A 13535-nucleotide genomic window follows, 5' to 3' on the forward strand; every position below is an offset into this window, starting at 1 on the left:
CCTTCTCGGCTTTCGTAGAAATGCTGGGGCAGTTGTAATTATGAACCATGTTTTAAACAAATAAACTATAGACATAAAAACGTCCATCAATAAGTTACTATGGATTTTGTATTTTTTCATAATAGTACCATCCTGGAACTAATAGTGCCAAATCCAGGTTTAAGCTGATATTTTGGAAAACTCCGAAAAAATGGTCGAAACCAAGGACTAGGCCCAAGCTTTACTGTGTGAAGGTTAATTTTAAGTCCTAATAAGAAAATTGAAGGAAAAATGATTAACGAAAAAGAGTTATTTTTACCTTGTTGAAAATGACATCGAAAATAGGGATTTTTTGTTTTTTTTGAAAAGGATTCTTTGTTAGAATTTTGGATATTTCTCCAGGGTTTTTTTTTGATTTAAAATTTTTTTTTGGTTTCCTAGAGACTATTTTAGACTGGTTTTCAGGCCAACTCACTAGAAGTTGTTGAAGCTGGAATTTTTCTCATAAAGGTGCTGACACACGGTGCAACATTGCATGCAATATTGCACGCAACAGGACTTGTAGCAGTGGCGTCTACCCCAAACTTGTTGCATGCAACAAATCTGAAGTTGAATCGTGCTCTACTCTTGCAACATTGCGCACAACAAATTTCATCATGTGAACATGGCTGCAACATTTTGAAGATTCCAGCCAATCAACTTGCACCAAATTTATAACTGCTGACCAAATATCTTAACAAAGCAGGCTGACACAAGCGATGTTGCGTGATTTTGTTGCAATGTGTGTCACCCCCATTCAAATTTGTTGTTTGCAATGTTAAGTGCAATGTCGTACAGTGTGTCAGCACCTTAAGGTGGATTTTTTCTGAGTGGTTTCAGGCGTGGTATGAGTCAAAGGGGGCAGATATTTTCTTTTTGAGAGTAAATAATTTCCTTTAAACATAAATACAGTAATGTAATCGGAGACTCAAATTCAAAAATTCCCATATACTAATTAACAATAATATTTAGACCCGAATATAATAAAATAAAGCCCGAATGACTGGCTGAGCTACAGTGCAGTCCATAAACATGTGTACATTTACCGCGTTTTTTACGCGAGCAGATCGCGATCTGCTCGCACCACGTGCTCGCGATTTGCACGCGCTCTGCTCGCGATATGATCGCACCTTTCTCTATTGTTGTCCTCGATTTGCTCGCGATCACAGCGTGCTCGCGTGCATGGTGCGCGAGCAAAATCATGAAAAGCTAAATATCACAAGAATTTCAGAATTCCTAATCAAAATCGGGTTTCCATCTTCGTATTCTTTTTTTCAAGCAGTTGGTCGTGTTAGGGCAAATTCGTAAAGAAACGTTGAACAAACTCCGCCAAGAAGGAATGATCATAAGGCTTTAAAGCTTTCGGTGTTTACATTACATTTAAAAGTTACAATATTCTTTCCAGGGTATATTTTCTATGGCTTCCGAGATTTGCCGTACATATCTTTCTGTAAACGCAAGCAAACAACGCCGCTTTAAGTTTTCAGATTTCTTCGCCATAAAGTAACGCGTACTTTGCTTTCAGTGGCTAATCTTTATTATAAACCTACTCTGCATCATTCTCTTTTTCATTTCAGGAACGTTTTTATACTGTAAATAAGAGGGCGATGAAAATACAAAATACCTTATGCGCGAAACATCGATCGACAAAAGCGACGCCATATTGTTTTTGAAGAATTACCCCTCGATGCTCGTATTGTCTATTTTATTACGATGACGATGCAGAAGTGATTCTACAAAATAATGATTACAGATACATGATATATAAATGGTAATTCGTGATTAACATGCTATAATAGTCCCATTGAATCATAAAGTACTTACAACAGAGAAGTAATCAGGTCCTAAATGCTTATAAATGATATAAAAGAACGGTAACAATATGAACGTGTGTTCCTCGTGAGTCAACGATTGTTCGAGAATATCAGATGACCTCATGTCACCGTTTCCGGTGGCCTGATGTTAATGTTATTATGAGTGTCAAGTGACCGTAGACTCTTCATCCCCCCCCAAGACTGGGAGTCCATAAGGCATTGTGGATGAGCAGGCTGAGTGCTGGATCCAGTTGCCAGATTCAGGCTCGTACCGTTTGGGTGGGCCACAGTTTCGTCGAGGGCGGTGAATTGGTGTCTGCTGATCTGGTTGATGTGGTGATGGTTCCGGGGATGGGTCGACACTTGGGGTCACGGGTGAGGCGGCCTCTTCGTCTGATGGTGCGTGAGCTTTGTTCTCCATGAGGGGGGGTGGATCTTGGTCTTGCTGAATTTCCTGGGGTGCTGCAGTGTTGTGTAACGGCTGAGCGGGTGGAATTGGTTTTGGTTCAGCTGACTCTTTGTCTTGTTGTCTGTGTGGGGAAGGCTCTGTGACGATTCGTGGTGTTGCAGGCGTGTATGCACGGAGGAAGCGACGGTTTCGTAGCGTTAGTCGTCCCGAGCCATCCACTTTTACCATGTACTGGTCATGTGTCCTTGTTTCGACTATAGTGCCAGAGCGGTCCCATTTGGTTGGGTGAGGTCCTTGTTGATTCTGAAGGAAGACCTTGTCGCCGACCGATAGTGGGCGTAGAGGCCGAGAGTGCGCTTTGAGAGATTCTGTTGATCGTGACATCCTGGTGCGCAGGGCCTCCTCCTTTGCTGTCCATGCCTCGCGCCAGAGTGGTCGAATATTAGGATTTGAGTACTTTTCCAATCGGTTGGCGAAGGATAGGGTGTCGCGTAGTGGACGTCCAAAGACAATTTCTGCTGGTGAGAGGCTGCAGTCTGGGTCGGGCGTATTTCGCAGCTGTAGCATGGCTTGCAGGAAGCGGTCATGGTTTAAGTTCCCAGATGGCCCTGTGTTAGACATCAAAAGACGTTTTGCGGTCTTGACGGCTACTTCCGCTCTGCCGTTGGACTGGGGAAAGTGAGCAGAGGAGAGGCGGTGCTGTATACCCCAGTGGCGCAGAAAGACTTCTGTGCATCCTGCTGTAAATTCCGGTCCCCCATCGCTAGAGATTTCTTCGGGTACTCCAAAGGTAGCGAAGAATGATCGAAGATGGCGGATCAGACCATTGGCACCTGCGAGGTTGGTGCTGGAAGGTGAGCCAAATATCTCCACCCAACCTGACAGGCGATCTCCCACCACAAGGTAGTGTTGGCCTCCGTAGGTGAAGAAGTCTGCGAACACTGCTTCAAATGGGGTTGAGGGCGGTTGTGATAGTATGGGCGGTGGTGACGCCTGTGAGGGTGCGTTTCTATTACAATCCACGCATCTGTCTCTGGTTGACTTTATGTCCTTTGTCATTCCGGGCCAGTAGACGATCATGCGGGCGCGTTGTTCCATAGTCGAGGTACCCTGGTGTGCTGCGTGGAGATGCTGTAAGACTTGTGGGCGAAGGGATGTGGGGATCACAACCCGGTCCTGGTACATGAGAACACCATGTTTCACATAGAGGGACTCGCGCAGTGGCCAGAAGGCTGCAAGCTCAGGATCGGTTTGATAGGACGCTTGATGACCTTGCTCGATGATGTTGAGCAGGCGGCTGAGTGACGAGTCGGTGGCCGTGTGTTGTGCTATGTGCGCCCATGAGATCATGCCAAGTTGTATTGCTTCACTGCGGATTGAGGCCATCAACATCGACTCTTGTTTGTCTGGTGAGCTGTATGATCCCGATGGCGATGGGTGTCGTGAGGTTGCGTCGGCTGCGTGGTTTAGCTTGCCTGGTAGATGCACAATGTCAAAGCGCCATGGGAGCGTTCGCTGTTTGAGTCTGAAGAGCCGCGAGTTAGTTATCTCGTCGAGCGTGCGGTCGCCAAGGATTTTGGTCAGTGGCCTGTGGTCAGTTACTACCACGAGGTTGTCACATCCCTGTGTAAAGTAGCGGGTCTGCTCGAGGCCCCATGCGACAGCGAGGGCTTCACCTTCGATGGCTGCATAGCGTTGCTCTGCAGGGGATAGGAAGCGTGATCCCGCTAGGGTGATCCTCCATCCTCCTGGGCAGCAGTCGGGTATTCCGGACGGGCAGTCGCAATGTTGCTGGAGTAGGAAGTACCCAATCCCACGTTTGGACCAGTCAGGACGCAGGCATGTACGACGCTGTATGTCGAATATCTCGACCCCTTTGCGGATGGCATCGACTATGGCCTGTTTGGAGGCTTGGAAGGCGTCCTCAAGTTCTGTAGACCATGAGAACTTGCACCGAGGGCTGAGGAATGGCTTGAATGGGGACATTGTGTCACGTAGTTGTGCATAGTTAGCGTGATAACTTAATGTATAGTTCCTGCTGACAATAAAATGTAGATGTAGATAATTGGCTACTTGGTTCACGAGCCCAAACCAGCTCCTGATGTCTGTAGTAGAAGAGAGCGAGGGAAAGTCCCGAATGGCGTCCAGGTACTTCGGTAGCGGCTCGATGGTAGAGTCAGAGATCCTGAAGCCTGCAAAGTCAACGCATTTGCTGGCGAATTGGAACTTGTCTGGGTTCAATACGACTCCGGTTTGGCTCAGATGTGAAAGCAAGTCGATGGTCCGCCACCAGTGCTGCTCCAAGGTAGCATCGTGGTGTATCAAGTCATCGACACAGCGTTCCTTGCGGTCGAAGCTAGAGAGGATGGCATCGAAGCGACGGTTGTATCCGTCACCAGATGAGAGGAATCCCTGTGGTGCTCTCGTGTAGCGCCAGCGCCCAAAGGGTGTGATGAACGTTGTTAGATGGCGGTCAGATTGCCGTAGAGGGACACTGTGGTAGCCATTCCAGGCATCGGTGACCGTTTTCCAACTGTCCTTGGGTACCCGGCGTGCAAGGTGGAAGGGCGATTCGGTAGCAAATGTTTCACGTTGGCAGAATTTATTCAGTGGTGACAGGTCGACAGTGCGGCGAGGTGAACCATCATGTTTTCTAGTGACGACCATTCTGTGGCACCATGTGACAGGCTCGCCATATGGCACTCTTTCGATGACACCGAGAGCTTCGTCGCGAATGAGGTCGTCGTACACCTGTTGCTGCCAGTGGATGGGTATAGTAGCTGCGGTGTGGCAGGCCTTTGGAGTTGCGTTGGGGTCAACGTGAATCTCTATTGCTGGTCCTTCCATACGTGGCAAGGTTTGGTGAGGGCATGTGTTGAAAGTGGATGAGGCATATCTGTCCAAGAGCCAAGCTTTCATCTTTCCATTGTTTTCAGGTGTGCATGGGAACGGCAGTTCCGACGGTCGGCTGGGGGCTGTTGCTCTACGAGGGCATGAGCATGCGTCATCTGAGGCGTGGCTGGCTGCGTCTGTGTTTTGGCTCGTGGATTTTACATGTGAGCTGCGGGCACTTGCTGGGAAATCTTGTGGCAAGATTGCTAGGTTGAATAGCGTTTCACATGATAGATACATGGTGTTCACTGCGCTGCTGACGTATACCATAGAGCGGCATGTTACCTCTCTTCCGGTGCTATTCCTGCTGGTAAGTTTGGCAAAGAAAGCACCCTCTATGGGGATCGGTGAACGGTTGGCTGCCGATAGACTGAGGCTGACGGGGGTTAGCATGTCCCGCGAGAATCCGCTGGCCAGGAAGTCTGTTAGGGACCATAGGTCTGACTGTGCTCCGGTATCGGCGACGGCTGATACTTCAGCTTGAGGTGTGTACGTACTCCCTTGACTGCTGCTGGTATCGGTTGCTGGGGAATCGGCGTTGATCTTGATGCTGATCGTGGGATGAGCTTGGAGGCGTGCCCGGCGCCATTCACCCTTTGAGAAGATATGATGGTCGAGTGCAATCGGCGCGTGGTTGTCGGTGGAACTGTGTGTCGTCCTTCGCCGTTTCCTTTGTCGACGCTTTGGTCGTGTAGGGCGGACTGGATGTTGATGGAGTGCCGCCATCTGAGAGATCTGTTCGGGGTCTTGGCTGGCGTGGACTGCGGATGTCGAGGCTGAGGGCGTTCCTCGCGTGCGTTTGCTGCGGCGACGGTTTCGATAGCAGGTGATGCAGACCTGATGGGGCTTGGTGTTCCAGCCCCTTGCTCCTACCGTGTATATTTTGAACCTTTGTTGGCAGTCCGGACATGTAGCCTCTTTACACTGGTCTGTGGGAGATGGTACCGGTGGTGGAGTTGTGGCCGGGGTGTCAGTTCGTGGGTTCTGTTGGCGACGGAACGACGACATGGCTGATAGGCTAGATGACGGTAACGCATTGCGGGCCTTTTCTTTGCTCTCGACGAGTGAGATTACCTCGTTCACTGGTGTTTGGATAATTTTTTTGGTTCCCAGGATCTCGCGGCGTATATCTGGGTCGGCGATCCCATTTAGGAGGACGTCACGTGACATGTGAGGCGTGTAATCGACGTCTTTTCCACATTCGCATTTTGAGGAGAATTCGCATGTTTCTGCCTTTCCTCTGACTCTGGCGGCAAAGGAGCGAAATGGTTCGTCGCGCTCTTGTCGAAGCTGAAGTAGTTCAGTTCTCAATACGCCGGTTGCCACAGGAATGACTGCTAGGGAGCGCATCGTGTCTAGTAACTGCTCCAAAGTGCCAGAGGTGGCGGTTGGATTCGTTTTGAGGATGTTATCTCCCAATTGGGGACCTGCGCACTGGAACAGCTGGGCCGGTGCTGTGGCCTCGTTGATGGCTGAGCCAGTGCGGAAGACGTTCCATCTTCTCACAAAAATGTTCCATTCTTCTGTCGATATGCCGACATCAATTTTTGGTCGATCAAGGGACGGGGCACGTACGCTTGGCGTGGGCGCTGGTACAGCGGCCGTCGCTTGATTGGTTTGATGTGCTAGGTTGTGGTTCTTTAGTATGGCGATGACCAATTCTTCTGAGCCATCGGCCGTTTTGAAGTCACACGACGGGACAGAGCAACTTATTATGACCATAGTTACTATTTTGGTTTTGTTAAATCACTTCTGCATGAAGAATTACCCCTCGATGCTCGTATTGTCTATTTTATTACGATGACGATGCAGAAGTGATTCTACAAAATAATGATTACAGATACATGATATATAAATGGTAATTCGTGATTAACATGCTATAATAGTCCCATTGAATCATAAAGTACTTACAACAGAGAAGTAATCAGGTCCTAAATGCTTATAAATGATATAAAAGAACGGTAACAATATGAACGTGTGTTCCTCGTGAGTCAACGATTGTTCGAGAATATCAGATGACCTCATGTCACCGTTTCCGGTGGCCTGATGTTAATGTTATTATGAGTGTCAAGTGACCGTAGACTCTTCAGTTTTCGTGTAATCAACAAGCTTTTCCTAGTCGTTTACTGACGCTTTCTTTTCTTGAAATTCATTAGACTTTGTTATTTGCACTAAAAAAACTAAGACGAAATGATCTAGCGACTTTATCTGGAATAAATTTGAGGCCATTTAATATCTGATGTAAACGCCAAAAAGTTAACGATTGAGTGGAACGATCGAGCTCAGTTTACGGTGTTTCATAGGCCGGGGTCTTTTCGCTACCAATAAGTTTTTAGTCTCAGTAGAGTAGTTTGTTGAAAACATTACAATAGCTTTCCCCTTAATCGAAAAATCGAATGTTTAGAACATATTTATTGCTTCTGACTTGCAAAGGTTCGAGCGAGAAAAACCAAAATACTTTACGTTCGACAAACGACGCCATATTGTTTTCGTGTAATCAACAAGCTTCCTAGTCGTTTACTGACGCTTTCTTTACCTAGAATCCATTAGACTTTATTCTTTTCACTAATAAAGTTAAAGGAAAAGATATGGTGTTTTTAGATGGGAGATGTCGTGTGTTGCTGAATCTGACATCTACAAAAAATATGATTTTAGACAAGCTCACGAAAACAATATGGCGTCGTTTGTCGATCGATGTTTCGTGGAAGGTATTTTGGTTTTTCTCGCTCGAACCTTGGCAAGTCAGAAGCAATTAATATGTCCTAAACATTCAATTTTTCGATGAAGAAGAAGGATATTGTAATGTTTTCAACAAACTACTCTACTCAGACTAAAAACTTATTGGTAGCGAAAAGACCCCGGCCTATGAAACACCGCGGCCTATGAAACACCGTAAACTGAGCTCGATCGTTCCACTCAATCGTTAACTTTTTGGCGTTCACATCAGATATTAAATGGCCTCAAATTTATTCCAGATAAAGTCACTAGATCATTTCGTCTTAGTTTTTTAGTGCAAATAATAAAGTCTAATGGATTTTAAGAAAAGAAAGCGTCAGTAAACGACTAGGAAAAGCTTGTTGATTACACGAAAACAATATGGCGTCGCTTTTGTCGATCGATGTTTCGCGCATAAGGTATTTTGTATTTTTCTCGAACTTTGGCAAGTTAAAAAATGATAAAGAATAATAAAGCTACCCAAAACACACATTTCATAGATTAGAGTATGGGGAATTAAAGTCATCCGAGTCATGAGATGTAGAAACGGACTCGATATGGTAGAAGTGAACGCTGTCCTTGGTCAATTTCACTGATCGTATCGTGAAATGATCGCTCCAAATATGCTTCAAAACCATATACAAATGTCTTTCAACAGACTATGTTTCTTCTTTACTGATCGTAAAGCCTTATGATTATTCCTTCTTGGCGGAGTTTGTTCAACGTTTCTTTACGAATTTGCCCTAACACGACCAACTGCTTGAAAAAAAGAATACGAAGATGGAAACCCGATTTTGATTAGGAATTCTGAAATTCTTGTGATATTTAGCTTTTCATGATTTTGCTCGCGCACCATGCACGCGAGCACGCTGTGATCGCGAGCAAATCGCGAACAACGATAGAGAAAGGTGCGATCATTTTGCGGTCAAAACGCGTGCAGAGCGCGTGCAAATCGCGAGCATGTGGTGCGATCTGCTCGCGATTTGCCCGCGGTCAAATGTACACATGTTTATGGACTGCACTGTACTAGTGGTCTATTGGTGATAGACCACTAGTAGTGAAAATCTTTGGTTTTTGAAAACCAAAACAGTAGCAGCTAACTCACATTTTACTGATTAGGAGGTTTAGATTAAAACAATTACACCTTTGGCTTCATTGGCTATTCACCATTCAGGCTAAGGTAGTACCGGATCTTCAAAATTCTTCTATGAATTTTTTTAAAAACTCTGTCATTTGAAGTTCATTGTTAGGGTATTCAAATAATGAAAAAAGAGAAGGGGGTCACCGTATTGGTTATCAAGATATGAGGCTTCAAGAAGGAGGGATTTTTCAGTTTTCTGAGCGTTTTTTCCGAAAATCTGCCTCCTCTAATAAATTCGAATTACTCGAATCGATTTAACAAAGAAAAACAGAAAACTGTTTTAAACTATAGGTGTTGAGTCTAGAAAAGATATCTAGATAAAAAATCCATCAAATCTTTTGCAAGTAGTGTGAAAAGTTAATTCTAGAAGCGAAATTGCTTGTAATTTGGCGCAGTCATATGCGTGCGTAGTAGTAAAAATGCTGAAAATTTATGACAATTTTTTTCCCCGCATTAAATCTAAAGAAAATGATATCTAGCTTCGAATAAAAAGAAAAAAATTGGGGTACCGTACTAATAGACGAGCTATGAGCGACTAAATCCAAGTTTTTGGTCAAAAAACACAAATCCTGTCTGCGCTGGACTGGGTTCTAGTACATTAACCTCCGTCTAAAACATGTCAAATCGTCTTTGTAATCTCCAGAGAATCTAAGACGTATTTTGAATTGATCAAGTCAAATTCATTTTTTGTTACTTCATTTTTATAAAATTATGAATTTGTTGTTTTGAATCAAAAGAGTGATCAAGTCAGGCAATGAAAATCTAAGCATGTTTTGAAGGAAACATTTCATTTTTGCCTCAAAAGTTCCAGGAAATACTTTGTTAAATTATAGAAAAGGTTCAACTTTTGACATTATTTAAATCAATTTTCAAAACAGCACAAATAAAGCGTAAAAAACAAGATGCGCGAAATGGATGCGCAGTAGCAAGGGTACAGAACTACCTTAAAGTAATTCCCTTGTTTTGCACTGCGCATTTTTCTGCGCGTGCAACTTAATCCATGGAACGAACAAAGTTTAGGCATTTTTCTTTTGGAAACTAAAAAAGAAACATGTTCCAATCCAATCTTCACTTTTTTCTCTGTTTTGAGTAGAGAAATTAGAATTCGTATCTGACTTGCCCTAGTCTTCAATCGGAATGTGTCAGTTTTTGACTATTTTGAGATGTTTTTTTCAACATAAATCAAAAACGAGAATGGTGGCCCCCAATTTTTATTTCAGATTTTTGATTAATGTGATGCTTATCATTATATATCAAAATATGAAGGAAATTTTATTGGATAAATTTTGAAATATTTTGATGGGAATAGTTGACATGTACAATTTTTGGACGGTTGTAGAGGCACACATAACTGCATTTTTCACTAATAGTTCAAGAATCATAGTCATCCAATGACTTTGATGGATTTAATAGTTTAGATTATCTAGTAAACTTCGAGTCATAAGTATATTTCATTTTATAAAAGTACTTTTAACTGTGAATAAAAGTTCTTGGTTACAGCTTCCGGTTGCTACTGCATTTCACTATAAAACTCATAAATTGCCCTATAACACTATGACGTCACATCAAAATAATCTATTGTTTTAGCACTAAGGACCATGGTCGCCAGAGGGGCCAAAATAGCAGCAAAACGAATTAAATCACAATAAAAAATGGTTAATTAGACGGGGGAAGGTGATAACAGATAAATGTTGTACTAAGTATCCCGAACGAAAGAAAATTTCGCCTAAATTCCTATCATTCTTGCCCATGTAAACAAGCTGTGATGTCATGTTATAGGTCAATTGACATATTTGGAGAGCATCTAGCGAAAAAATGAGAATGGTGACCCTATCTTTTTATTGCAGTTTTTTAATTGTCCATAGCATAATTAATAATTAATGTCCACGCAAAGTTTCAGGACAAAGTTATTGGCCAAATTTCTTTCAAGGGAATTACCTTAAGGTCTAATTGTTAATTAGTATGAGTAGTAGTATAGGGAATGGGGGTTCCAGCGCAATCTCAACACGGGCAAGACCCGTGTCAAAAATCCACCTACGGACAATCCCCACTCCTAGTGTGGTTGGGGGCAACAGCGCAAATATGTTAGTCTATATATGGAGTGCGAAGAATGTAAGAGAACTTTTAAGAAAGAAGCGGATTTGAAAAAGCATTTGAAAATGAAGACGAAGTGTATGAGCAGCTATGATTGTGGATGTGGTAAGAAGTTTGAGACTAAGGTTAAATTGTTTTGGCATTGTCAGGACTGTGAGTACGACTACGACGACCTAAAAAGTGCTTGGTATTAGGTATAAAATATTTCCTATTATATAGATGGAATCCCAAAGCAACTTCAGCACGGTGTCAATACCCGGTAACGGTGAGATTGACGTTAGACAGTTTTGGCGTCAGTCAGAAAGGAAGGTTAAAAGGACTCTCCGAAAAGGTATAGAAGAATTAGGAGCCCTGAAAGCGAGCATAATGGTAGAAGTAAGTTTGTCAAAAGACGAGGTAATGACGACAGCAATGTTGCGATCAAAGTCGTTAGTGATATTAGAATCCACGAATCTGGATAGGTCACTCAGTGAAGCCTTAGAAGCAATAATGGAGTCGCTGTCTAACTACACGAAAGAAGGATCGGGTTGGACAGTAGAGGAGGTTGAAGGAATAGAGATAAGTATAGCCAGGTACGTACCCATACGAGGGGGGAGTTACGTACCGCTACCAACGTGGGTAGAAAGGAAGAAGGCTATTGTAAACGTGAAGAATGAAGACAATCGATGCTTTATGTGGGCAATCAGGTCTGCACTGTATCCAGCAGAGAAGGATCCCTGTAGGACAAGTAAGTATCCCACAGATGATTTAGAGTGGGATGGTGTGGAATTTCCCATGCAGTTGATAGACATCCCCATATTTGAGGAAATAAACGATCTAGCAATTAACGTTTACGGAGTCAGAGAGCAGACGATAGTACCGTTAGTTCTGTCAAAAAGTAAAGGAGAGCGCGTACATTTATTCTACCACGGCGGACACTACTCATGGGTTAAACACATTAGCAGACTATTCTACAGACATACTAAGCACAAAGGCAAAAAGTACTTCTGCGACTGCTGCTTGCTGTCATTTACATCCTTAAATACCCTAAAGAAACACGATGAGATCTGCCGCGGAGTCGAAGAAGTGGCGCAACGGATCCAGATGCCCACCAACAAAGAGCTTTCATACGCAGACCATCAAAAGCAGATGCAAGTGCCTTACGTGATATATGCAGACTTCGAAGCGTTGATAACTAAGGAAGAGCAGAAACGTGGCGCCACGAATAAGGTGGGATTACACGAGATCTGCTCCTTTGGTTACATAGTAGTCAGATCAGACGGCAAAGCAAACCCTCCTGTAATTTACCGAGGTAAGAACGCAGCTAATGAGTTTCTAGAAGCATTGCGAGAAGAGGAGGAAGAGATAAGAGAACAATTAAGACGTCCAAAGAAGATGGTATTTACCAAAGAGAACCAGGAGGCTTTTACCAAGGCAAAGAAATGCCACATTTGCCAACATACGCTTCTTCAGTTTGGAAGACGAGCCAAGAAAGCGTGGGATGAAGATGGAAAGTATCTAGGAGAAGCTCATTTTAAATGCGGGAAGTATGCTAAGAAAGGTGAGAAGCCGGGAAAGCCCTCCACGCACTGCATTCATTGTCATAAAGCATTCGTTGAGGATTTCTATGTGGATAAGGTTAGGGATCACTGCCACATCACGGGTAAATACAGAGGAGCGGCTCATTGGAAATGCAATATAAACTTCAAAGTAAATCCAGACATGGAGATTCCGGTGTTCTTTCACAACCTCCGCGGTTACGACTCCCATTTGCTACTACAAGGAACAGACGGCTCCGACGTCAAATGCATACCCAACAACAAAGAGCGCTACATGTCCGTAACTGTGGGTAAGCTAAAGTTCTTAGATTCGCAGCAGTTTATGGCGGACTCCTTAGCAAACCTCGTAAAGTATAACACCAACTTTCCCATTTCCAGTCAATATGGTGCGGAAAGGAAAGGAGTGTACCCATACGAATACATGGACTCCTGGGATCGATTCAAAGAACCCCTACCACCCAAAGATCGCTTCTACAGCACCCTAAACGAGTCTGGTATAAAGGATGAGGAGTACCAGCATGCGTTAGACGTGTGGGAAAAGTACTCCTGTGAGAACATGGGGGACTACCACGACATCTACCTAAGGTCTGACGTAGTGCTGCTTGCAGACGTTTTCCAAAGCTTCAGAAAGATGGCTATGGAATATTACGGATTGGATCCCGCTAATTTCTACACGGCTCCTGGGCTCAGCTGGAGTGCTTTGTTAAAGAAGACAAATGCGCAGTTGGATCTCCTAACGGAGTACGACATGTATCGGTTTATGGAAGACGGTATTCGTGGCGGCGTATGCGGGCCCAGCCGACGTTACGCCCGCGCAAACAACCCCTTAGTAGAGCACGACCCAGAGAAACCAACCACATACATTTACTACCTGGATGCGAATAACCTTTATGGTTGGGCAATGTCACAGTACC

The 13535-nt window shown here is 44.1% G+C and overlaps 2 protein-coding genes across 2 annotated transcripts in view; both read right to left on the reverse strand.

Moving 5' to 3' along the window:
- LOC116300740 (serine/threonine-protein kinase 33) overlaps window positions 1-13535 on the reverse strand; it is a 53048-nt gene that overhangs the window by 23307 nt on the left and 16206 nt on the right. The window lies entirely within an intron of this gene.
- On the reverse strand, window positions 1678-6978 carry LOC148910534 (uncharacterized). Its single transcript, XM_089031171.1, has one exon. It carries the CDS (start codon window positions 6853-6855, stop codon window positions 1999-2001), a length of 4857 nt encoding a protein of 1618 aa, XP_088887297.1. The 5' UTR covers window positions 6856-6978; the 3' UTR covers window positions 1678-1998.

This window comes from Actinia tenebrosa, unplaced genomic scaffold (genome assembly GCF_029948245.1).
Source record: "Actinia tenebrosa isolate PJP-AT-01 unplaced genomic scaffold, QUT_ActTen_1.0 PGA_scaffold16__25_contigs__length_10494907, whole genome shotgun sequence".
Classification (NCBI taxonomy): domain Eukaryota; kingdom Metazoa; phylum Cnidaria; class Anthozoa; order Actiniaria; family Actiniidae; genus Actinia; species Actinia tenebrosa.

What these genes read in the sequence shown, in the direction of transcription:
- LOC148910534 (XM_089031171.1), bottom strand. Translation starts at nt 6,855, where the DNA reads ATGGTCATAATAAGTTGCTCTGTCCCGTCGTGTGACTTCAAAACGGCC.